Source organism: Lissotriton helveticus, chromosome 9, assembly GCF_964261635.1.
Source record: "Lissotriton helveticus chromosome 9, aLisHel1.1, whole genome shotgun sequence".
Lineage (NCBI taxonomy): Eukaryota > Metazoa > Chordata > Amphibia > Caudata > Salamandridae > Lissotriton > Lissotriton helveticus.
The window spans coordinates 137,809,593-137,836,047 of record NC_136070.1 but is presented as its reverse complement, the minus strand read 5'-3'; the positions used below and the strand labels follow the sequence as shown (position 1 = coordinate 137,836,047).

At 46.4% G+C, this 26,455-nt stretch overlaps 1 protein-coding gene across 2 annotated transcripts in view; it reads right to left on the bottom strand.

The window, feature by feature from the left end:
• Positions 1-26,455, bottom strand: part of SPTBN5 (spectrin beta, non-erythrocytic 5) — a 2,054,098-nt gene that overhangs the window by 891,837 nt on the left and 1,135,806 nt on the right. For both annotated transcript variants that reach the window (XM_078659643.1, XM_078659644.1), the window contains exon 37: positions 98-202. In XM_078659643.1, the coding sequence (XP_078515769.1) occupies positions 98-202 (105 nt within the window). The remainder of the gene's footprint in view (positions 1-97; positions 203-26,455) is intronic.

The following is a 26,455-nucleotide window of genomic DNA, read 5'->3' as shown; positions in this document are numbered from 1 at the left end:
AGAGGTCTTCTAGCGAGACAGGGGATCCTGCAACTATCAATCAATGCCCAGGTATTTCCACAACCTGACACAATATTCCCAGACTTGACCTCCATACCTTCTCATCTTGAGATCCCAGCAACTTCTCAAAGGCTTCATGCTTCTTGATCGACCGCTCCACTTCGTCCACAGAATTAGCAAGGTCGCTGGATTTCAGAGAAATCTGAAAAAAGAACCCTGATTTTCACATCTGCACATCGCATTGCTGGTTTCACAGTGTCACCAATAGATCCTTGTATTCCAATACATTTTGCAGACTTACTTTTACGTAACATTTTTAAATACTGGGCAACAAACAAAATCATTTTGCGTAAGCATTCCCTCAGAGTTGGCACTAGCAACAATACTTCTAGTATCAGAACCAACAACCATATCCCCATGTCCTAACCTTGTTACTTTGTTATGCAATCCACACATTACTAGGGCTTATCTTATCTTTGAGAGGAAGTTCCTCCAGGATACATTTTTGTCCAGCTTTATGCTAAGAGATTTGCTCCAGTATGAGGGCTCTCCCCAGAGGAGTATGGTGTAGGCAGCGCCCTGTGCTAAGGAACATTTAAGGAACATTTAAAGCTGCACTGGCTGTAGATGGACCACCAAATGTTAATGTTTCGGCCTCAAAGCAGGACTTTTTCCTGACACACCCAGCTGCATGGCGGGAGCATTTTGGTGTAAAAATGTCTGTTGTGCCAGGTCACCCATGCCAAGAATGCATGAGAGAACTGATGTTACAAATGTGGGGAGTGGAAATGTAGTCTTAATGCTTGAGGGCATTTTCAGTGCCAACATGAAAAATGTACCAGATTTACTGGGTGTTTTCTTAGGTGTGTTACAGACATTACCAGTTTTATCCTGTACAAAACTGCAAAGTGTTTTTTACAAAGTGATTTTGCATCAGACGAATAGGCCTGAATATGGTGGCAAATTGGCCACCTTACATTAGGGGAACAGTCTAGCACACGTTTGACTTACATGATGGTTTTGCACAGAAGTGACTGTGCTAGACATGGTGGCAGCCAGACAGACACAACTTTTTTTAGCCATACCGTTGACAGGACAGTCTCCTCACAATTGAGCTGGTGGCTGGCAAACCTTGGCGCACTTCCTTGGTCTGTCTTCAACAGTGATGGTCAATCATCAATTGAATACGTGTGGATGCCACGAGGTCTAAGCGCCCCAGACAATACTTCATACATCACATGCAAAGACGTTCACAATATGAGTAGCATCAGTTACACCTGTCCGTTTCCACAGAGAACCAGTATGGGTTAGTGTCTGTCGTGTCCTCGTTGTGGGCACCACACAGGACAATGATCCACAGGACACAGATTGGTATAGTTACGTTTCTTTATTGTTATCTTAGTTGCAGCTGGTCACATCCACGTCCGTCCCCTTGGTCGCCCGGGTCTGGTCTGACCCCTTCGTGTCCCCTGACCGGATGTCGTGTCTGGTGACCTGGTCACCTCCCTCATGACCCACAGGGTCCTAGTGTCCTGTCCTCTGTCCCTGCTTGTCAGGTCGCCACATCTCCCCCTTTGTTATAAACAAAATATTCATGATGTTCCTTTCCTGACCGTTTCCGCCCCTTCAGTCCTTGACTGCATTTGCTTGTTGTGGTGATGACAAAAGAGAAAGAGAGAGAGAGAGAGAGAGAGAGAGAGAGAGAGAGAGAGAGATATGTTTTTGTCCGTCTCGTCGGCCCTTCTCCCCAGTCTCTGCTTCCTACTTTTTTCTACATACTTTCTTTGTTTCCTTGCTTTCTTTCTTTGATTGTCCATATCTGCCATCAGCTTTGTTCCTGCTTTTCTGTTGTCCTCCGTCTGCTCTCAGTGCGCCACCCGCTCTTTTTCTTCGTCGTTGCTTTCCCCTTTTTGCCTTGTTTCTGTTCTTCCATTGTCCTCCTTCTGCTCCCTTTTTGTCAGTCTCTCGTCGTCTTTGTCGTTGTTCTCGGCCCTCTGTTTTGCTTCGCGTTCCTTTCTTTCTACCGCCGCCCTTTCTTGTATTTGTTCCTTCAATCACTTTTTTTTGTTCTCTTCCTCTTTTTTGTTCTCTTCCTCATTCTTTGTTCCCTGAGTCTTCTCTTTGCTTGTTCTCGGCAGGTCTATTATTTTTGTTATACATCATCGTTATAAGGCCCATCGTTTTCGCTGTGCTGTTGCTCATCAGGCATGGCCCGGGGACATCGCCTTGTAGAACATGAATGTCTTCTCTTTTTATTGTGTCCTTGTATCTCAGTTCCTCTGTGAATTTTCCGCAGTTTGTTATTTCTTTCCTTGCCCCCCAGGTAAAAACCTTTACCTGGGACGCTCTCAGGGCCGGCTTTATTTCCATTCTCTCGTATTCCGATATACACATGACATTGCATGTTGCACCACTGTCCAGTATAAAGTCTGTTTCATGCGCTCCTACTCTCATCTTTGCTTCGTCCATCTTTCTTCTGGTGCTTCTGTCTGCTGGCTGTGTTGTCTCTCCTGTTTCTTCTTCCTCGCTCCGCTCGATGCGCACCTCCGACATGTGGTATAGTCTTTCCACTTTCCCTTCTTCCTCTTCTTCGCCTGACCCTCGTGATGAACTTCTCCTTTCATTGTTGATGTATCTGACATGTCTTGCTGTCGATTCCAGTTGTCTTCCCGTTCTCCCCTTGTCGTCTCCTCTGAATTGTGCGCCTTGGCACATGCTGGCGTAGTGATTTCTTCCACCACATCTTCTGCATGTCTGGCCAAATGCTGGGCATGGACCTCGGTGTGGAAATTCCATTCCACACTTGTAGCATGTTCCTTCAGGTCGTCTCCTCTCTGTTTGTTCCCTCCGGTAATTCTTCCATCGGTCTGTGCGATATCTGTTTGTTGTAAAGTGTGCGTTTTCTACTTCAACGCTTTTCCCTCTTTCCATTTCTTTGGCATGTTCCGTTGCTCTCGCCTCTGCTCTTGCTAGGGACAGGATGTTCTCCAATGAGGTCGGTTCCTTTAGTATTCTTGCTCTGAATCCGGTGTCACGACAGCCCTCTATGATCCGTAGTCTTATTGCTTGCTCGTTGTCAAATTTGTCAAACTCCCAATGCGTTACCAACTTTCTTAGCCTTGTTGCGAAGTCGTCTAGTGTTTCGCCGACTTGTTGACAGGCAATGGTAAAAGTATATCGTTCAAAATCAATGTTGCGCTGTGGGTCGAATTTGGCTGTTAGACATTTCTTTAGTTGGTCATATGTTTTTGTTTCCTCGGTAGGCAGTGTCACCAGGAGCTCTTCAACGTCATCCCCTGCTAGGTTCAACAGTAATCCTCGTTTCTTTCCATCTGCTACATCGGTATCATCTACATATCTTTCAAATAGTCTGATCCATTTCTCCCACCTTATTCCTGTTTGTGGCTCCGACAAGTTGAAAGGTAGTGGTGTCCTGTATTGCGCGCTGGGCTTTGGATCTGCCATTCTTTGCTTTCTCCTTTTCTTATTTTCTTTTCTTTCCTTTTTCTTCTCCTTTTCTTATTTTCTTTATTTTATTTTCTTGGCTTCTTTATTTTCTTTTCTTTCCTTTTTTTTTTCTTTATTTGGCCTCTTCTGGGCTTTCTTGGTCCTTTTTCTTTGTCTTTCTGCCTTCTGCCTTTTTGTTTTATCTCTTTATGTCTCCTTGTTTTATTTCTTTGTCTTCTCCTTTTCTTATTTTCTTTATTTTCTTTTCTTTCCTTTTTCTTCTTATATATATTTCTGCCTTTATTTTCACTTTCAGTGCCCTTAATTCTTTTGTGCGCTTTCTTTAGTCTCTTTTTCACCTTTATTTCCTTTATTTCTCTTGTTTTCTATTTTTCGCGCTGTGCCTGACTCTTTAAAATGGCCGCCGCCGTTTCCTTCAATCTGATTGGCTCCTGCGCCTGCTCTTAAGATGGCCGCCGGTGTTCTCGCGAGGCTTCGTGTCCAATCAACGCGATGCCTGACTCCAAAATGGCCGCCGTCTTTTCCTTCGTCGTGATTGGTTCTCACGCCTGATTTGGAAATGGCCGCCGAGACTCTCGCGAGAGCTCGCGGCAATTCCCTTTTCCTTCGCGCTTTCTGCTACACAGCGCTTACCGGAGTCAGCGGTCTTCGTCTCCCCATCAGTCGGGGTGGGCTCCCGCGTTGAAGGCACTTCCTCTTCTTTCCTCACGACGCGATCCAGGGTGGGCTCCTGAATCGAAATCTCGAATGGGCACACGTCGATCCCTCCTCGTCGTCAGTTGTCGTGTCCTCGTTGTGGGCACCACACAGGACAATGATCCACAGGACACAGATTGGTATAGTTACGTTTCTTTATTGTTATCTTAGTTGCAGCTGGTCACATCCACGTCCGTCCCCTTGGTCGCCCTGGTCTGGTCTGCCCCCTTCCTGTCCCCTGACCGGATGTCGTGTCTGGTGACCTGGTCACCTCCCTCATGACCCACAGGGTCATAGTGTCCTGTCCTCTGTCCCTGCTTGTCAGGTCGCCACAGTGTCATATCACACTGTGGTATTATTACCTGCAATCCAAATACCAGCCTGACAGTTCAGTCTCTCTGAATTTTCCAGACACAAAACTATTTTAAGAGGGAGACATCCTGTTCACAGATGAATGATTTGAGATTGAATCTCCTACTTCAGTCCTACAACACCCTTTTACTGTTCCTAGGGTGAGACCAATCATCGCAGCTCCAACCATAGCTCTCTCAGTTCATGAAGGTAAGCCACAACCACACAGCTCCTTGGGCGGTGTTAGCCCAGTGGAAAGTTTAAAGGGTGAGCCATCCAAATTGTAACCATACCTCACACACACCACAAGGAAAAAGTACACTAGCTGCATCTCCACCCCCATACATAGGATACATGTTGAGTCAGCCAAATTATGAAAAAAAACACTGTGGCTCATTTATTCACTGTGTTATACACTGCACATAACAAAACTAGAGGGCATTTACAATAAAACTAAGAAGTTAAAAGTTTGAGTGGTGTTCAAGTTCAAAGGATAGTTCAGTTTCACACTTCACAATTATGGTGGATTAGTACATTGGTGAAGGCCCTGTTTGCAAAAGTGGATCTAACTTCAGAATAATCTGGATCTATATATCAATTAGTTCTACCTCGTGCATCTCTGACGTTAGAAGACTGCCTGTCTTGTAAACTTTCTATCCCTACCTGCCAAACTGTGCTTGGTTTAAATCACCACCATGTCCACAACCCTGGATTAAATTAGCTAGGGGCCACATACTCCCCCATCAAGCACCACAGAGAGTGACCTAATTTGGAGTCCCCGACGTGGCAGCAAACTCTTCCAAGGGAGAGGAAACAGAATCTCGCAAATGACGCCCAGAATTGCTAGCATGAAGTGTAACCTTCTAAGAGCTGTCAGATAAGTACTTCTAGGTAGATCATGCAAACTGAGAATTTTCTGTGCTAGTTGGATAAGTCAGGAAGCAGTGAAAAGTCATTACAACTAAATGGGAACAAAACTGCATTGTTATGCTGCTTGGCAAACAACTACTGGTCCCTTTTATCTGGAGAAGAGCTGCAGCTGCCAAACACAGTCCATAATCTTGTGGTTGTGTTTGATGACAAGCTATCCCTGGAGAGCCATGCCACGAAAGAAGCAGGCAATTGCTTCGCACCTGTTCGTAGTCTAAGGAAGTTGCTATCACTACTGCCCATCCAAGCTAAACCCCTTGTTGTGTGTAGTGTGATATTTGGCAGATACTACTACTGCAATACCCTGGTACTTGGAGCCCCTGAATATATGGTTAAAGGATTATATAGAGTACAAGTCTTAGCGGCAAAACTGGTGTTGAACAGATCCCACAGATCTTCTACATCCAATGCCCTAAAGGAGTTGCACTGGCTTCCTCTGAAACAGAGGATCATTTTCAAAGTCATGTGCATTGTGCTCAAGGCACTGCAGGGAAAAGGCCCGGAGCCTCTACAATGTAGAATGAAAGGATATAATCCTGGGAGACTGCTTTGTTCCAGCTCTGCTAATTTGGTTTGCATAAATAAATTCTGGTAGTCAAGACAAGGAAGTTGGGCTTTCACAGTTAAAGTGGACCAGCTGCGGAATGAGAAACCACCCTCACTTAGGTGGTTAACAGAACTGCTACATTTTAGGAATGCTTTAAAGACCTAGCTATTCCCCATGTAACCTGTCCAGCTGAGGTGTATGTGCATGTTTTGTTGGCAGTTCAGTGCCTGTAAGTAAGTTTTAGTGCCAGGATACAAGTTTGGTGACAGCTGCGCTCTACAAAGGCAATAAATAAATAAATAAATAAATAAATAAAAGTGCCCATGTAGGAAAGCAGAATATGCTTTCATGGTTACTCCCACTTTTTGCTTGGTGTTAGTGTGTTTTTGACCTAGTCTGACTGGGATCCTGTTAATCAGGACCGCAGTCACTGTGCTATTTCCCTAATTTGACCATGGTAAGCACTTTTGTACATCTACAATTGGCTACTGGCGCACCCTTGTAAGTCCCTAAAATATGGTGCTAAGGTACCCAGGGCATAAGTAAGCCAGGGGTCTCCCATGGGTAGCACCATTTCTTGTGCCACCCGTGGAAGTTCACTTAAACTGAGACTGCAGGCCTGCCATTGCAGCCTGTGTGGGTTGGTGCTTACGCTTCTCACAACAGATATATGTTTCCTTATATCTGAGGTCACTACACTTAAAGCCTAAAAGTCACCCCTGAGGCAGGCTCTTCGTCCTGAGGACAGGCTGCTTGGTTATAAGTGTGAGGGTGTCCCTGCATGAGGAAGACACCCCTACTAACCCCAGAGTCGAATCCCCAATTTGTAAGTGTGTTCAGCCATTTTAATACATATAGCGGACATCAGTCATTACGAGATGTCTACCAATATAGTGGGTGCACTGAACGCGGCCATGTTTGGTATTACACATGTTGGAATCATACCCCAACACTGATTTCAGTGTTGGAAGTATGGTCCCATTTACTGGGGGGTTCCTTTGGGTACCTCCTGTACTCCCGGTAACAATCTTTCAGGGTTTGCCAGCAAGCTAGTGCTGGTGCCAACCCCATACACGATTCTGCCCTCCTGTTGCTGAGCCAAGCTTGAGCAGGAGAAGGTAGAATAGGTTTCCTGTCACAGGGAGGTGTGACCACCTCCCAGACAGGACTAAGAGTATTGGGCTGGGGTGGGCGCTCTTGCCAGTGCCACCAGACTGCTTTGAAGGGCATATTTGGTACCCTCCCTGCATACTCCAGTTTGAGCCAGTTCAGGAAGCCCTTGGCTCCTGCTCTGGCATGAAACCTGAAAATGGGAGTATTCTCCCCTCTGTCCTGCCCCTCCTTTGGGAGGTACCTCTGAGTTGCTCCAAACCTTTCCTTAGGGTACTTAAGGGCTTACCTGTGGGTGGTTCCTTAGATTCATCGTGGAACAAGACTCAATCCTGAAACTAGGTCGCTCTTCGACCGTCTGGACACTTGGACTTCTTTGGACTTCGATTAGAACAGAGAATGCACCATCGAAGACTCCTGATGTTCCTGGTCTCACCGTTCTTCAAGTCTTCTTCGTTGCCTGTCTCTGTGCCTCTGCCAAATTCTTCAACAGACCTGTGGGCATCAAGGACACTCAAAGTAATCTCCCTTGGAGTAAAGGTGTCACTCCCCTGCGTCTGTAGGTACTGCAACAAAGTCGACCGGTCTGCTGCTCCTGTCGTCCTAACAACTTCCCGAGGCTCAGCAACACAAGTGGTGGTTCTGCAACTCCCTCGAGGACTAACCTGTCTTCTCTGCAATTGTGAGGTCAGTATCCCTCGTCGGAACCGCTAGTACCGAACCCCTGCGCACCGCATCAACATGCGGTTGTCAAGACTTGTTGGCTCTGCACTCCAGAGATCCTTGGGCTACGATAAGCTCCAGCCTACAGCATTTCTTCCCTCCAAGATCAGCAGCCTCACTGCGTCCTCTGCACTGATTGCCTTCATCTTTGGTGAGCTGCTTGAGGGCCTCTTACGACTCCTATGTCTTTGGCCTCTGGGTCCTTCTGAGGCTCTTCTACTGCTTCAGTGGGCCATCCTGCTTGACTCAAGACTGCTCTGACTCTTTTGCTGTTGACGAGTCCGTTGGACCTTGCTGGTTCAAACGTTGCTCCTTCTTTGTTTTGCAGGTCAGTTGTGGCTACCAAGGCTTGTTGGTGCTCCCGCCGGACACCAACCACCTATCCAACTACAACCACCGTGGGACAGTTTGTGCATGGCTCGTGGTCTTCCTACATGTCGCCTGGCCCTCACAGCTGCAGTGACAAGGTCACCTTCGACTCTCCTGAACCTATCAACATTGTGCCTTTGTGCCTACTGGTCACTCCCGAGTGGCATAGACTCTGTCCCCTCTGCGTGCAGGTTCTTCACTGCCAGAATAGACTGTTGGATTCCACCAGACTTCTTCACCGTCTTCTCCAAAGGCATTTCCTTCTAGGTCTTCCATTGTCATCTACGGAGGTTTCTGACGTCTCTTCACCTCTATGGACCGGGCTTCCCTGGTGTAGGTAACCTGATTCCTGGGGCATCCATTGGTGGGGTGGCTCTTAAACCTTACGTCCTCCAAGGGAATTCTTCAGGGGCCTCCGGGAAGGGTCCTTCTTATGCAAAATGGCATCCGCGACTTTTTAATTGACCGTAATTGGGCACGCGGATGTGTTCTCACTCTGCACACAGCCTCCGTGGAGCTCCTGGGTACTTACTTTGGGTGTTTCCTTGTGTTCCAGGCTCCTCTGGGTCTTCTGGTCTAAGTCCTGTCCTCCTTTGCAAGTCGCATTCCACTTTTTTAGTGTATGGTTATGTCTCCCCCTGTATTTTGGGCTACTTACCTGATTGTATTTGAAGTATTTGAGTGTATTGCGTGTATATGAAGAAGGTCATCAAAAACTTTGATGGCAGCCAGGAGCTTCAAAAAGCTTGGCATGACCAAAAGGCTGTACTGACTATTTACCAGCCAGGACAGAAAGTTTACGGCTCCTGGGGTTTGGGATCTCCCATCGTACCATGTCCCTTGCTAACCCACACCACCTGTAGGAAGGTGGATACCTGATTATGGTTACCCCAACTTTTTGCCTAGTGTTTAGCTGGTTTTCGACTTAGTTGGCCTGGGATCCTGCTAATCAGGGCCCCAGGCTATCTGCTTTCACTGTAAAATGGACTCCATGTACTCTAGGTACATCTCCAATTGGATATTGGGTCACCTTATGAGCCCCTGTATAGTGTACTATAGGTACCCAGGGCATAGGAGCATCCAAGGCCTACCAGGGGCTGCAGCATATATTATGCCACCCCTGGCTGGCCACCTAAATTGACACAACTGGCTGATCACTCAGCTGGGGCAAGGTCGTGTAATCCCCCCTTGCTTAGGTATAGTATCCCTATACCTACCTTATATATATAGACACATAATAACCTATAAGTCACTCCTATGGCAGGCCTTAACAATCCTGGAGGCAGAGTGCTTGGCTAGGTGTGAGATGGTGCTCTAGCATGAGCTGAGCCTGTCTTCAGCTTTCGGAACCATGTCCTTATAGCTGTTCTATGATATTGCCATACCATATGCTCTTAAATGCATTATAATCCTCGCGGTTGTATGCTAACTTTGGTTTGGTTTTATCTAAACATGTCGTGTAAGGTGTCATACGCTTTGGAATACTACCCCCTCACCAATTCTGGTGACGGGGGTAGCATTCCACCCTTCTAGAGGGAGAAGACATGCTAGTTCTGACTATCCCGGTTAAAGTTAACCAGAGCCCCAGCATCACAAAATGGATGCTGCTGCCACAGACACAAGTCTGACCTCCTGCTGCTGGGAGTTCTTCCAGCGAGGGAGGCCTGGACGATAGGTTTCCAGCCTGGAGAGGTGCGAGCACCACCCCAGATAGGATTTTGCGTATTGGGACAGGGAAGGCTGAAAAGAAACAGACACTGCCTGGGGCACACTAGGTGCTCCATGCATAGTCCAGTTCAAACCGGTGCTGGGGCACTCCAGCCCTAGCTCTGGCACGAAACTGGACAAAGGAAAGGGGGTGTAACCACCCCCCTTCCTGGTCCCACCCATAGGAGGGACCTAGTGAGTAAACCAGTCCCCTTTAGTTGTATAAAGGTAGGAGCTGACCCAGGAGACTTTAGATTTGATCCTGAACTGAAACTTGAAACGAAACTCTGGACTCTTCGACATTCAACCGGCTTGAAGACTGAAGAATCTCCCTTGTGGCCAAGGAGTGACCACCCTGGGAAACCAGGCACCATCCAGCAACTCGAAGGCTTGCTTTGTCCCCGTTCCCGCTGGAACTCGAGCGCAGAGCTTGACAAGACCTCGACTCCAGGACTCCTCTGACCCCACTGCACGACTCCAGCACAGCTGAGCTCCGTGGAAGGCGTCGGAATCCGTGGAACCAGGCAACTTGGAAAGTCTTCAACTTGCTAACAGCGCAGCTCCTGAGGCATCCTCGAAGCTCTGCATTGGGGACTGAGACACCCCGACACCGAGCTCCACCTGCACCGAAAACCAGCCCTCCACACTCCACGAGATCTGCGTGGGGCACTTCTGCTTGTGTTCTGCTCGACGCGTTGTCCCAGTTGCTGGCCAGTTGGCTAGTAGCCCTGTGACGACGATTCCTTTGAAAATCCATCGCTGGTCTGGTTGCTCCAGACTGGCACTTGCTTTCCTGAAAAGGTGAAGTACCTCAGACCCTCCGGGTCTGCACCAGAAGCTCCTTGTGTATCCTGCGTGGGTTGCCTTTGCTTAGGCTTGTTGGCTCCAATCTTGAAGTCGACCCCTCCATCTGCAAGAACCTTCGTGGGACAGCTCCTCTCCAGCACCTGGTCATCCTCGACGCCTCCTGGTCCGCGTGGCTGCAACGACAAGCTTCACATCTGCACCTGATTGCTCCTCGACGACGTCTGGTTCCTCCCTGGTTCCACCCGGTCACTGGCTAGTGACCTAGACTCTGTCCCCTCTGCTTTCAGGTCCTCTTCATCCTAGATCCACCCTTGGATCCACCCGGACATCTTCCTCCTGGTCTCCTGCAGCATCTTCTTCCAAGGCTCCATAGGAATCAACAAGAAAACCCGACACACTTTGATACCTATGCGCCCGCAGCCCGTGGGTGAGGTAACGCGAGTACTTCGGTGCTCCTGTAGGGATTGACTATCCTAGTGTCTAGTTTTGTTAGTTGTACATTCCTAGTTAGACCGGAAGTGTCCTAAATCTTCGATTAGTTACCTTTAAAGTTCCCATTGACTTTCTATTGACTCTCGCGTGAGTGTACTGACACTGCACGCGCCGCCTGTAGGCCTCCTACTCCTAACCTAAGGGTCAGATAGTGTAGCCCCAGCGATTCCCTAGGCCTTCTCCTTTCCCAAGTCGTGGTTCTTATACCACTTACTTAGTATATGGTTTTACGCGCCCCTAGGGCCTAACTGTAAATTGTGCTATTTAAAGTATTTCTAAGTGTAACTTGTCATGTGCTTTTGCCTCTGACCTCATAAAGAGTTCAGAGGAGTGTGTTAGTGAATAAATACATATATATTTTATATATATCCTGTGTGGTGTCCTTTCATTTGATATTCAAGGGGTTACATATGGTAAAACAGCTGGCTTTACACGCCCTCAAGAGTCTTTTAGCCTAAAACTTTTCTACCACTAGGATAGCTGGTCTATAAGGTTGACTTACAACCATCACCATAAGGGTTGTTTGGACTGGTGCAAGGTGCTCACTAGAAAGTGAACATCATATACCAGGCCAACTTCTCACACCACCTTTAAGCAATACAACCTGTTAAAGAGAGCAAATAACGCAACAAATGCTACGATTCCTTAAAACACTTACCGGCTGTGCGGATTGCTGTTCCTACGCCCAGCATCCTATGCTGACCAGCAGAGTGTTATGTCACCGATTGAATCTGGGCGACGGGCTCCTCTCCCCTGATGCCGATGGTGTGGCTCAGCTTATGGTTCTGAAGTCCCTGCAAGTGGGACGGCTTGCGGAGTCGAAGCTGCCCCCACCGTCGGGCTTTGGCCTCTGAAGTTGGAGGTGAGTCACCACGATCGCAAATGACCGTGCACTTGTTTACTCATGGTGTTGGGTCCCGGTGCTGATTGATGAGTCAAGTGCGCATCTGCTGAGCTCAGGTGGGAAGACTTTGCCTCCCAACTGTCGTGTCGGCTTGAGCTCAGTGATCGGACCAACAGGAGCCGGTTCTCGTTGCTGGTTGCTGTGTGCAGCTGCTGAGTCGCCTGAAGAAGAACCTGCCGCAGCCAAGCGTCACGCAACAGGTGTGACGCTCACGCATTTCAGTGCGGTGATCCGCATCACCGCACTGAAATGTTTTGTCACGCATTTTGCCACCTGTGCCCGGGCTCTCTCTGTTCCGAGAAAGGTGGTGCTGCTCAGCCGAGTTCCTTAACAGTTAACCAGTCTGCAGCTCTCAGCTCTGTGTAGTGGCGAGAGAGTGCTACAATGTATCTCTCTGCCCTGGAAACAAGAATGTGGCAAATGGTGCGGCGCCAGCGCGGCTACTCTCAGACTCACCATCACACACTGCAGGGGGGACCGGGCTGACCTCTCACTCAATACTGCCGCTGTCAATCACCAACCTTGGCACCAGGTGGCCGGGATTAAATCCGGATGTGCTGGCGGTAGAGTGCCGTCACGTCCGGAGGAACTAGGAAATGCAGAAGTGGCGGGGGAATCTGAAAGAGTGCAGGCTCATGGTTCCAGGCCGGACGGCATTTGCTGCAGCCACGAGACAGACCTTACGAATTGCTGCTTGCATGCTCAAAGTAAGTGAGTGCCTCTGAAGTAATCTAGGGTGCACTTTGGCCAGCATCAGAACCAGGTGTTAGGCCATGGACAATAAGGACCCTACCGGCGGTATCAGCTCAATCCTGGATGGCCCATTGCGGCTGGAGTTGTCCCTCAGCAGCCCAGCACACCAGCCCCTCCTGTACAGCTGCTGCTGGGCCACACAAGGAGCGGCAGCCTGTACAATTGCCGCTCATCGAGTCGCCTTGCTAAGTAAGTTGTGCTTTACTGAGGTATCGCTCTCTTCTTAAAAATTTAGCTTTAAATGTTATTAATAGCGCTAGCGCGCCACCAGTGCTGCCGTTCTAATTACTTGTGTTATTTCAGGTCAAGAAAGCCTCATCAGTGGACATACAATACAGAAATCGCCAAAAGGGATCCGTCTAGTTAGGGGCCGACAGTTCAATATAGCAGCAACTGAGCCCGGTGGGGAGAGGGCAGTGCAGGGCGTTGTCGGAGTCATGAACATCCACACTAAAGGTAAGGACCGTCCGATTCATTGCAGCGGCTGCCAGGAGAGGACTCAGGAACTCGGGACACGCTGCTTGATCTAACTGAGTACCGGCGGCATTAAACCAAGAATGACTGCTGTGGAGGGTGGTTCAAGGAATCCTAAGCGCAGAGTCACGGCAGGCCTACGGCTGCCTGCCCGAAGATCTGATCACCAAAAATATTTAGAAAGTAAACTAGTTACCACTTACCAACCCCACCCGAGTAGTGTACCAGGTTAGTGGTGTACTTTCATTTCTAGTGCTGTGCAGTTATTTGAAGACCGTTTTAAAGTTTCCCGTTGTCGAAATGAGTGTATTTTCTGATAATTATATGCTTAATCCCTAATCTTTAATGCTTTATTTTACTTTTGAGAACGTGTCACGCATAATGGCTCAAATGTCACTCATAATTGCACTAAAATTATGAAAATGTCACACGCACTGATCTGAAACCTTGGCAGCTATGCTGCCGTTGGGACTAGGCATATCCCTTGCGACTATTACCAGCGACCAGGCGCGGAGGCAAGTGTTTTGAATTCTTTATCTGACAATGCCCTGTGTTCTTGGTCCCACTCGGGCGGAGGGCAGCCTGCCAGGGATAACCCTGCTAAGCTGTTCTCCAGGGATTCAAAAAAGGCCCTATCATCCATTTTCTTCATAGTCGGGGCTCAACTCCACAAGATGGCGCCCTCTCTCCATCTCTGAGGGAATTAGGAATTAAAAGAGGACCATCTCCTGTCTTTTCTCTTCAAGCTATTGTGGCGGCCTTCTTTGACCGGTCTACTTTAATTGAAGGAAGGTATGCTGAATTAGGTTGTTTTAACCAAGCAAAATTTATTACTGATTTCCTTTGAACCATGGAAAGAAATCGTGATACTAGAGAGAGGTGTTACTAATAAAGAAAAACAAGGAGAAAGGGAAAGGGAAAGAAAGGGAAAAAAAGAAACAAGAGGTAAAGAAATTAAACAAGCATTGGCATTGCCAATAGGTCTCACTTGTGGGACCTTATAAGTATTTAGTTTTGCAGCACAATATCCTTGTTGCACCAAGGATATTGTGCTGCAAAACTAAATACTTATAAGGTCCCACAAGCGAGACCTATTGGCAATGCCAATGCTTGTTTGGCGTTCCCGCTGTCTGAGGTGTAATTGAATCAACCCCAGTGATACCACGCCGCGTAATTTTACAGAATTCTGTGTAAAAAGCGTAATGCAAAACGCCAGCTAGCAAGTGAATTACGTCGGCCTTTTTAAATATTTCGCCAGCGCCTTCTTTCGAAGTGTTGTTTTCATATGCACTGTGCAGACTGCAGAGCACTTCATTTCTCCAAAGTGCCCTGAAGCCAGAGGTCACCCGCACCAGGCGCTGTCTGTCTGGGGCTCTGCTGGGCGGGCTCACCGAGACTCGTCAATTAGAGAAAAGCTCGCGCTGAGTTGAGTAACGTAAACATTTCTAGGCTTTCACGACAGCGTGTTGACAATCTTGTCATTTTAACTTAAACTGTGAAGATTTAGATCACAGAATTAAAGTAACAAAGTGAGGAAAATATGTGCCGATGTTTAATTTGTGTAGCACGAGTTAGTGCTCCGAAGTTTTGTAAAGTTGGAGACATCCGGCGGTATCTCGTGAGATCTCAAACTGGCGCGGAGGTCGTGAGTCTGATAACACAAGCAAAAGCAAATGGTGGGGGCCTGAAGGAGGAGGGGGTGCGAGGGAAGAGTGAGGATGGGGTAGCAGGGGAGGGAACACGGCCTGGGGGAAGCTGGCTGGGGAGAGGGAGGAGAAATCCAAGGAAGGCTGTGTGCGGGGAGAGAGGGGAGGAGAGAGGGGAGGTGCTAGAGCTGAAAGTATGGCCGATAGGAGGGAGGGAGGCTGATGCGCGTTCGTGTTTGATCACGTGATTCACGTGAACGTAAACAAAACGCCAGCGGAAAGCCCTTAGTTTGACGAGGATTTTGGCTACTTGAATTCTCGCTCCGCTCGATGCGCTTGCGCGCATCGATAGGTCGCGAGACCTAAAAAGGGAAAGAAAGGGAAAAAAAGAAACAAGAGGTAAAGAAATTAAACAAGCATTGGCATTGCCAATAGGTCTCGCTTGTGGGACCTTATAAGTATTTAGTTTTGCAGCACAATATCCTTGTTGCACCAAGGATATTGTGCTGCAAAACTAAATACTTATAAGGTCCCACAAGCGAGACCTATTGGCAATGCCAATGCTTGTTTGGCGTTCCCGCTGTCTGAGGTGTAATTGAATCAACCCCAGTGATACCACGCCGAGTATTTTTACAGAATTCTGTGTAAAAAGCATAATGCAAAACGCCAGCTAGCAAGTGAATTACGTCGGCCTTTTTACATATTTCGCCAGCGCCTTCTTTCGAAATGTTGTTTTCATATGCACTGTGCAGACTGCAGAGCACTTCATTTCTCCAAAGTGCCCTGAAGCCAGAGGTCACCCGCACCAGGCGCTGTCTGTCTTGGGCTCTGCTGGGCGGGCTCACCGAGACTCGTCAATTAGAGAAAAGCTTGCGCTGAGTTGAGTAACGTAAACATTTCTAGGCTTTCACGACAGCATGTTGACAATCTTGTCATTTTAACTTAAACTGTGAAGATTTAGATCACAGAATTAAAGTAACAAAGTGAGGAAAATATGTGCCGATGTTTAATTTGTGTAGCACGAGTTAGTGCTCCGAAGTTTTGTAAAGTTGGAGACATCCGGCGGTATCTCGTGAGATCTCAAACTGGCGCGGAGGTCGTGAGTCTGATAACACAAGCAAAAGCAAATGGTGGGGGCCTGAAGGAGGAGGGGGTGCAAGGGATGAGTGAGGATGGGGTAGCAGGGGAGGGAACACGGCCTGGGGGAAGCTGGCTGGGGAGGGGGAGGAGAAATCCAAGGAAGGCTGTGTGCGGGGAGAGAGGGGAGGAGAGAGGGGAGGTGCTGGAGCTGAAAGTATGGCCGATAGGAGGGAGGGAGGCTGATGCGCGTTCGTGTTTGATCACATGATTCACGTGAACGTAAACAAAACGCCAGCGGAAAGCCCTTAGTTTGACGAGGATTTTGGCTACTTGAATTCTCGCTCCGCTCGATGCGCTTGCTCGCATCGATAGGTCGCGAGACCTAAAAAAGAAAGAAAGAAAAGAATTAAGAAAGAAGTGAAAAAAAGGGAAATGTTTTTTTTCTGTGTGTGTTTCCTCCTTCTCCCATGTGCAAACTGACTCTCCAGCTGGGACACCCTGCCCCTTCTCATAATGAACTCAAAGCTTGATTTTGTTGGTCTCAATGCCTTCATGATTTATTACCCTCCTAATCTTTCTAGAAAATACGGCCAAAAAGCACAAACATCGGTTACTCAAATCACGACACAAAACACTTATTTCAGACTTCTACTTTTGTGCTAACAAGGGTAAACTAACAAATGAACTCATCTTCTACTCCAGGAAATGGGAACGACGGAGGAAATGTCTTCTATTCCATGCTTCGTATAACTGGCTCCAAGAAAACTCCTTATGGACCCAAAATATCAGTCTTGCCCTCGCCCTTCTTCAATGCGAACGCTACCATCTCCCTCTACAACAACTGTATTATCCTAATCCAAGCCTCGAATGACAATTTGGCTAAAATGGATAATATCTTCCCTTCGCTCAAGAATGCGGTAATTTCTAAGTCTTCTCAGACCCTATTAAAACTCCCTATTTCCCATGATCTCACTATCTCACCTCACCTAACATCTGGGGTTACTCCAACTTCACATAACCCTCCCCACTTCTTAAGTGATCCCTACCCCATCCAGTCCCCTGACTTGGTATTATCAGAACCCTCACTATCCACAGGATCACTGAATCTTGTGGCTATTGGTCATACAGTGACACACTCCTCACCGAGCTATACACCTTCACATTTGGGTCCTCTGCCAGGGCATCCTCTTTCACCCTCTCCCCCCCCCCCCGCATCCCCTCCCCCTGTTTTTCTCTCTCCTGGGGAACTTCCTTGCCTGATCTTCCCTATCATGCCTTCAGACCAGGCTGAGACCAGATTACTGCCACCGGGCGAACCTATCACACCCAACCCTCATGTCTGCTCTTTGCTCATATCCTTTCTGCCTCACTTACGCCCCCTCACCCTCCCTCCATCCCTGGCTCATCTCTCCATGCTAATTAGTTCTCCACAAGACCTCATTGAGTGGTTCGCTCACCTGGACCAATTTATTACCGCCTCTATCCGGCCTGCTATACCTCAAGACACCTCCCATCTGCCGGAACTTTCCACACAACCCTCTCCAAAAAACCAACATCCAGATTTGATCGCTAGCCTTAGTAAGATTTCTATCCACCCATCTCTCGGACGAAATCAAGAAATTGAAAGACATCACTATCGAACATCTCCCCCCTGCTCAGAACTTTTGTTACCTCAGGGACCCGACCCATCGCCCTTACAGGTTCTGTTCCTGCCCATGACCTCCATACCTCTCACCATTCCTTGAAAACTCTCCCCCTCTCAAATGCCTCCTCCCAACCTAGAAGACTAGAGGCTGATCTATCGACCTCTGATATTCGTGATCTACTCCTCTCCTACTCCCACAGATTTGACTCTGAGAAGTCTCTACCGGGTCAAATCCCAGCCATTCAAGGCAACCCTTTCAGAGACAGCTGGCTTTGAATAGCTCACTGTGATTTGTGAGGCTGCTGAGCCTGCCTGTACCTGGATAAAGTTCTCAATAAGCATTAGTCGCAACCCATCATTTCAAAACCTGAAATTACCTACCTCTGAATTTTGACATGTAGGTCTACATATTATTTTTAGGGCTTCTGGAATTAGGGTTGCCACTAGGCTGGTATTTTACCAGTCTGTTCAGTATTTCTATGTATATGCCAGTAAAAAAACAAAAAAAACAAATAAATAAAAAGGGAAATCCCGTATTTTCTCCCTTTTGTAACAAAAACCAAAGCTAAAGACACACTTAAACATCAATTAAAAAGTATTTGAGAATTATCTAAATTATTTCTAAATAATTATTGAAGCAAATAGAGGAATAATTATCGTTTTACAAAAGAATACTGAGATTTTCTTTTCCCCAACCAGCGCTCGGCCCCTCCAGACTAGCAACACATCAACAAATGGCCAGTACTTTTATTCTAAGAAAGGTGCCAACCCTTTCTGGAACCAATTGATGATACCCAAATACCTGAGGAGGCTTAGGAGCAATCTGTGCACATTTCAATAATTAAGTATAAACACACAATGGTCCACAGTAAAGGAATCCGTTGTGAACCGAACAAAAAGATGCTTGGGGTAAAAGGGACATGCCATACTCCAGCTCTCTGAGGAATCAAAAAACATGAGCTCTTCCCAAAAAAGCTCGTGCATAGTCTGTTTCAAACACTGTACCCTGATGTCTCCCTGCAGTAGAGAACCGTGTATAAGTTACAGGCTCCACGAGGAGCAGGTTGTTAGGGTCCAAGATCCTTCTGCGCCCCAAGCTACACAGAGACCCCCAAGAAGCACCACATATCATGAACTCTGGGAACCCCTGCCACTGGGAAGCAATGAGATCTGCTGATGCGATCATTAGACAGAGCATCCAATAATCTTACTATCATAAACATCCAATGTAATTGACAAAACTGCTCCTTTTACATTAGAGTGAAGCTTCCAAAGGAGGGAAACTGGGCAAAGGCCTGAAAAAATGCCCTTGGGTGGGAAATAACGGCCAGCAGGTTCATAAAAGGGGCAGCCCTTTTATTCTGTTAAACTGTATGTATGAAATAATACTGGATTTCGTTAATATGATAATATGAAAAAATTATAATTTCTCCCTTGCAGTTCGGTTAGAAAACAAAATGTTGGCACTTCATAAAGTTACAAAATGTATAAACTTTGCAGTAAGAAAGATTTTCACTGTATCTTTCTGTGGGCAAACTTTTTTGTCAGAAAATTCTCTAATTGTTCTAATGACCTACTTTTAGCTGATTTTATCTCTTGCTTAAAAAAATCTTTGCTAATGTCGAAGAAATCAACGGTTTGAAAAGTTTTTTTTTAAAAAGACGTCTTGAAGTCGAATGAGTCGAAGTGTCGCATCCTCGACTCACCCCGAAGCCATGTTTTTTAATGGATACCTACCTGCACATCACAAATAGTCTAGCCAGGGATTTTGAGGCCCATGACTTGCCTCTCGGGCTCGCGGTTAATGATGCGCAGCTTTGTTTACCACTGCTGAGCCCGAGTTCTATTTTGGGCGGGCCGACTCTGTCCAGGAGAGCCCTCGCCTGAAATAGCCGCGGGGGCCAAAGGTCAGGATTCCAAAGAAAAGAGCGCGTCTCCCTTTGGTGAGCTGCAGCCAGGGCTGCCACAGGATCTGCATATCCGGGAATCTTCTGCACAGAACCGGGGAGCACTAACAGACATTGGCTGCATGCTCCTTTGTAAAGGGGCCACGAAGCTTCCTTTTATTACAAGCCTGAAAACATGAACTGTTTCATTCTTAGCAGCTGGGTCTGAAAACACACCAGACTGGAGCTGTTCCAGGGAAAGCCTAGAGGTGGCGGTATTCAGTTCCAGGCGAAACCAGGCCACAGTTTTCACACACCGGCAGCACTGAGGGCCTGGTACGGTATTAAAACGCCCGCCATCTCCTCAGATCCTGACAGTGAATGCACAGTATCAAGGGCTCGGAATCACACTATGTCACGACAGCAGCTGCCAAGAATGAAATACTCTGCCTCGCAGTATGGCAGGACAGTGAGAGCCCAGAATTACAAGCCAGGGTTTACATTAGGGCAGAAAAGGGGGTGCAGGGTATTAACTGCCCACAAGCACAGCGGTTCTGGAGAGAGGATAGTAACTGCACGGAAACAGGCACCTGGGATCGCGATAGGACTGAATAGTGAGAGACCACTGTTAAATAATGAGGATAGAGTGAGTTCACAGTGCTAAAAGCTCAGTTTCACAGCAGCTCCTGATAGTGAGTCATCATGGTCACATTAGGGCAGAATAGCGACCTCCCTGTATTAAATACTCAGGAACACATTAACAGCTGATATTGAGTTCAAAGTATTAAATACACAGGAACACAGTAACACCTGATATTGAGTTCAAAGTATTACATACACAGGAACACATTAACACCTGATATTGAGTTCAAAGTATTGCATACCCAGGAACACATTAACACCTGCCACTGAGTTCAAAGTATTAAATACTCAGGAACACATTCACACCTGATATTGAGTCCAAAGTATTAAATACCCAGGAAAACAGTAACACCTGATATTGAGTTCAAAGTATTAAATACCCAGGAACACATTAACACCTGCTATTGAGTTCAAAGTATTGAATACCTAGGAACATATTAATACCTGATATTGAGTTCAAAGTATTGCATACCCAGAAACACATTAACACCTGATATTGAGTTCAAAGTATTAAATACCCAGGAAAACAGTAACACCTGATATTGAGTTCAAAGTATTAAATACCCTGGAAAACAGTAACATCTGATATTGAGTTCAAAGTATTACATACCCAGGAACACATTAACACCTGATATTGAGTTCAAAGTATTGCATACCCAGGAACACATTAACACCTGATATTGAGTTCAAAGTATTGCATACCCAGGAACACATTAACACCTGATATTGAGTTCAAACTCAGTATTACATACCCAGGAACACATTAACACCTGATATTGAGTTCAAAGTATTGCATACCCAGGAACACATTAACACCTGATATTGAGTTAAAAGTATTGCATACCCAGGAACACATTAACACCTGATATTGAGTTCAAACTCAGTATTACATACCCAGGAACACATTAACACCTGATATTGAGTTCAAAGTATTGCATACCCAGGAACACATTAACATCTGATATTGAGTTCAAAGTATTGCATACCCAGGAACACATTAACACCTGATATTGAGTTCAAAGTATTGCATACCCAGGAACGCATTAACACCTGCTATTGAGTTCAAAGTATTACATACCCAGGAACAGATTAACACCTTATATTGAGTTCAAAGTATTGCATACCCAGGAACACATTAACACCTGATATTGAGTTCAAAGTATTACATACCTAGGAACAAAGTAACACCTGATATTGAGTTCAAAGTATTACATACTCAGGAACACATTAACACCTGATATGGAGTTCAAAGTATTTCATAACCAGGAACACATTAACACCTGATATTAAGTTCAAAGTTTTGCTTACCCAGGAACAAATTAACACCTGATATTGAGTTCAAAGTATTGCATACCCAGGAACATATGAACACACCTGATATTGAGTTCAAAGTATTGCATACCCAGAAACACATTAACACCTGATATTGAGTTCAAAGTATTGCATACCCAGGAACACATTAACACCTGATAATGAGTTCAAAGTATTAAATACCCAGGAACACAGTAACACCTGATATTGAGTTCAAAGTATTGCATACCCAGGAACACATTAACACCTGATATTGCGTTCAAAGTATTAAATACCCAGGAACACATTAACACCTGATATTGATTTCAAAGTATTGCATACCCAGGAACACATTAACACCTGATATTGATTTCAAAGTATTGCATACCCAGGAACACATTAACACCTGATATTGATTTCAAAGTAATGCATACCCAGGAATACATGAACACCTGATATTGAGTTCAAAGTATAGCATACCCAGGAACACATTAACACCTGATATTGAGTTCAAAGTATTGCATACCCAGGAACACATTAACACCTGATATTGAGTTCAAAGTATTAAATACTCAGGAACACATTAGCTCCTGATATTGAGTTGAAAGTGTTAAATACTCAGGAACACATTAGCACCTGATATTGAGTTCAAAGTATTAAACTCCCAGGAACACATTAACGCTGGATATTGAGTTCAAAGGATTAAATACCTAGGAAAACACTAACACCTGATATTGAGTTCAAGTATTAAATACCCAGGAAAACATTGGCACCTGATATTGGGTTCAAAGTATTAAATACCCAGGAACACATTAACACCTGATATTGGGTTCAACGTATTAAACACCCAGGAACACATTAACGCCTGATATTGGGTTCAAAGTATTAAACACCCAGGAACACATTAACGCTAGATATTGAGTTCAAAGTATTAAATACCCAGGAACACAAAAACACCCGATATTGAGTTCAAAGTATTAAATACCCAGGAACACATTAACTGCTGATACTGAGTTCAAAGTATTAAATACCCAAAGTATTAAATACACAGGAAAACATTAACGCCAGATATTGAGTTCAAGTATTAAATGCTCAGGAACACATTAACAATAACACCTGACATTGAGTTCAAAATATTAAATACTCAGGAACACAATAACACCTGATATTGATTTCAAAGTATTAAATACTCGGGAACACATTAGAGTTGGATCCCGAATTCCCAGTAATAAATATTTAGGGTCAAGCAGATAAGATGTAGAGATTCAATGCTGAGGATCACATTAGGATCAGATCGTGAGTTCACAGTGTTAAATACACAGCAACGGATTATAGCATTAAATACCAAAGATCACGTAAGGTCAGGATAGTGAGTAAGGAGTTTAAATACTCAGGCTCACAGCCAGTAACAACAGTGAGTATATAGTATTAACTGTTCAGGGAAATATCACACCAGGACAATGACTAAAGCGTGCAGACACTCAGGTTCACTTCAGGACAGTGAGTAAAGTTGAAATAGGTTACATTAAAGCACTTAAATAGCCTTTTGATATCGCTGGTCTGGGTGGATAAGGGAATTCACTTGGCTCTTGACATCTTAAAAGTGGCTCAGGCGTATGGGGGCTAGGATTACCAGACATGGAATTATATCTCTACGATGCACACATCCAGTAGGCAGCTAGATGGCTGACGGAAACAGGCCATGCATGTGAGAAACAGTTACAGTGCAGGACGCACATGGATATACCCCTGATGAAAAACACTATATCATGGGTTCGAACCTGGGGGGGGAATTCCCTTACCTGGTGCAAGACACTGCTCGGATCTGGGAACGGATACTCTCCAGGGTCCTTCGACAGGCACCTTCCTCGAGGGATCTGGAGGTTTGTGCGCTAAAACAATTCAAGATGTAGGGTACATCATATCCATTAATCGTTGGCAAGAGGGAGGGCGTAGATGGCTAGGAGATTTGCATTCTGGGCAACCTTTCCTGGCCTATTAAGGGGCCAAGGAAGGGAATCCCTTCCCTTTGTATACAGAGATAACTCTAATCACTAGTATATGCAGTAGACCTGTGTACTATCTACCATTCCTATGTGACTCTTAGAGTATATCTGTTGGACCTGGCCTCGTGGCGTGGTTCCCCCCGATCCTCAGCACCCTATGCGCACAACCCTGCAACCCGAGAACCACTGGTCGGCCTGTCACCGGTCCGCCCAGAGCCTTACACAACACTCCCCGCACGCCCTGACCCAGTGCTGGGTGACCCGTTCCTACATCCCTACACGCGGCCACCGGACACCATTATTGCCACACAGGCCCACCGGCCGCCATTTTCCCTTTCCGCCGTCCCTGGCTCTGCAACCTTTGGCCGACCCCGGCCCCGGAGAAGCTTAGGCGGCAGACGCGCCTGACCCGGCTGGGGGGTAGAGGACCCTCCAAGTACCCCAGACCAAAGACTTCAATGGCACCTCCGGCCTCCTCCCGAGAGACTGGTTTCTCTCACACCTCTAGCCTGCCCCTGAGGGCTGGTTTCGATCACACCTTTGGCCTCCCCGAGAGCTGGCTCCAGACATTGATGGGCATCTGAGAATCCCCGGACGCATCTTCTTAAGCATCACAGAGCCAGCCGACGGGACACCCGGCCGCCCCGCCCCCAGACCACGAGATCTCCTCCTGCGAGGGTCCGGACATCAAAGGGCCACTGGACTATATGAAGGCCCGCCTCAGAACTAGCGGGCAGTTGTATCCTGGACAAGAAAGCCCTGCTGATCTGATCGCGGCTGACCTTGAGGAGAGACCGAACTCTGTACCCCACAAGCCCTGCTGACGCTGTCGCGGCTCACCCTCGAACCGAAGGAACTAAGACCCCGGAGCCCTGCTGACCTCATCGCGGCTCATCTTTGGAACTCTAAGGACCTCGATGAACATCCTGAGCCCTGCTGACGCTGTTGCGGCTCCCCACGAACTAACAGCACCTCTGGGCCCTCCGGATCGAGCCCTGCTGTCCTCGTCGCGGCTTGAGGAGTACTCTGGTCCGGCTGGACCATTGACGCTATCAACACGACCTGACTCGAACCGAAGGGAGTAGAACAGTCAGTACCCCTTCCAACTTCCGTATCCCCCCGGCTCGAGGATTGAGAGCTGTGCGCAGGGTACGTGACGTACTGGCCTACTACTGAGACTGTCCCGCTTCCCTACTCCTTCCAACCAAGACTTTGCGATCCATCGAACTGTGATAAAGAACGTGCTTACTCAAGATCCACGGTGTGGTGTCCGTTCATAAGTGTGGTGTTAGCTCAGTGTGTACGATCATAGAGTCCTCCCCGGCGGGGACCGCATGATAAGACTCGGCAGTAATTGTGGAAGAGGAAGATTCCGGGGTGGTCGGGAGAGTACATCCTGTCCCCTGGGGTCGCCCCTTCTAACATTTATATCCATTCGTATCCCTTCCCTATGTATATAGAGATAACTCTAATCACTAGTATATGCAGTAGACCTTTGTACTCTCTACCATTCCTATGTGACTCTTAGAGTATATCCATTCGTATCCCTTTCCTATGTATATAGAGATAACTCTAATCACTAGTATATGCAGTAGACCTTTGTACTCTCTACCATTCCTATGTGTCTCTTTGAGAATATCCATTTGTAACCCTTCCCTATGTATATAGAGATACGTCGAATCACTAGTATATGCAGTAGACCTTTGTACTATCTACCATTCCTATGTGACTCTTAGAGTATATCCATTCGTATCCCTTCCTTGAGTGCTCCTCCTTGTGTGACTATAACTTGTACATTTGCAATTTTTTTCTGTTTGTATCTTTTATGCAACGCACGTAATCCTGAGTCCTTATGTATCACAACTGGTTCTTATGTAAAGCGCTCTGACACCTTCGGGTAATGTTTGCGCTATATAAAATCGCATTAAATAAAAAAAAATAAGGAGGCTTTTACCTTGGGCTGGGGCCAATACCTACAATATGCTAAAATTGCATCTACTGAAAGGGAGATTTGGAGTGGCTTTCTGGAGAAGCCCCCAAAGTCTGAGCTCCTACAGGTGCTTTGAGCCAAGGGGATGGAGGTTACCTGGTTTCTTGTATGTATAAAGCCCTTAAATCAGACAGGTCCAGAAGATAGTAGTTAGAATTGCCTAGGGGAAGGAACTGGGGAACACAGACAATGTATCGAAAAAGACCTTTCACTGGTCAGGGGGGTCTCTGGTAAAGTCAGGCTTAAATTAATTCATTATTTATTACGTCCATTGTACATCAGGGGTGCAACTAGACTCAAATTTCGGGGGGCTAACAAGGGGATTAGTGGAGGCAGTGACATCATAAAATCCTAGGGACTATTTCATTTACCATACCTCCATTTATTTCATTATTGCACATGGCAGCACCTTTAAATATGTGATCACTGTATAAAACATCTTGTATTTGATTTAATAGTCTATAAAGCTTCTACATGTATAATAAGAATCTAGGCCGCATTTAGGGTGCACATGACAACTGGCTTGCCTCTTACAGGCTTATTTATGGGATTTTGGCATAAGGCAGCGCAGCAAGGCACTGTGCTGCACTGCCCTACACCAAAGTGAAAGGGCAGGAGTGCATCATGTTTATGCAATATGGTGCATTCCTGTCCTTTCCCCTTGCGCTGGCGCTGTTTCAACAGTCTAGCACCAATGTAGATACTTTTGCACCACAGTGCAAGGGTGCCTGCAGGATTGGTTTTGGGTAGGAAGGTACACCTTTCTACACAAAACAATTCTAAGCTGCGTTTTCCTCTTTCTATGTGTGCTGCAGAATGTAGTACACATCATAAATCGAAACCAGAGCCCTGCATTACACATGTACCACTTTCCTTGGTGCAAAAGTGACACAGGGCTCTCATAAATAAGCCGCTTACTTCACTAATGGCATTGCTGTT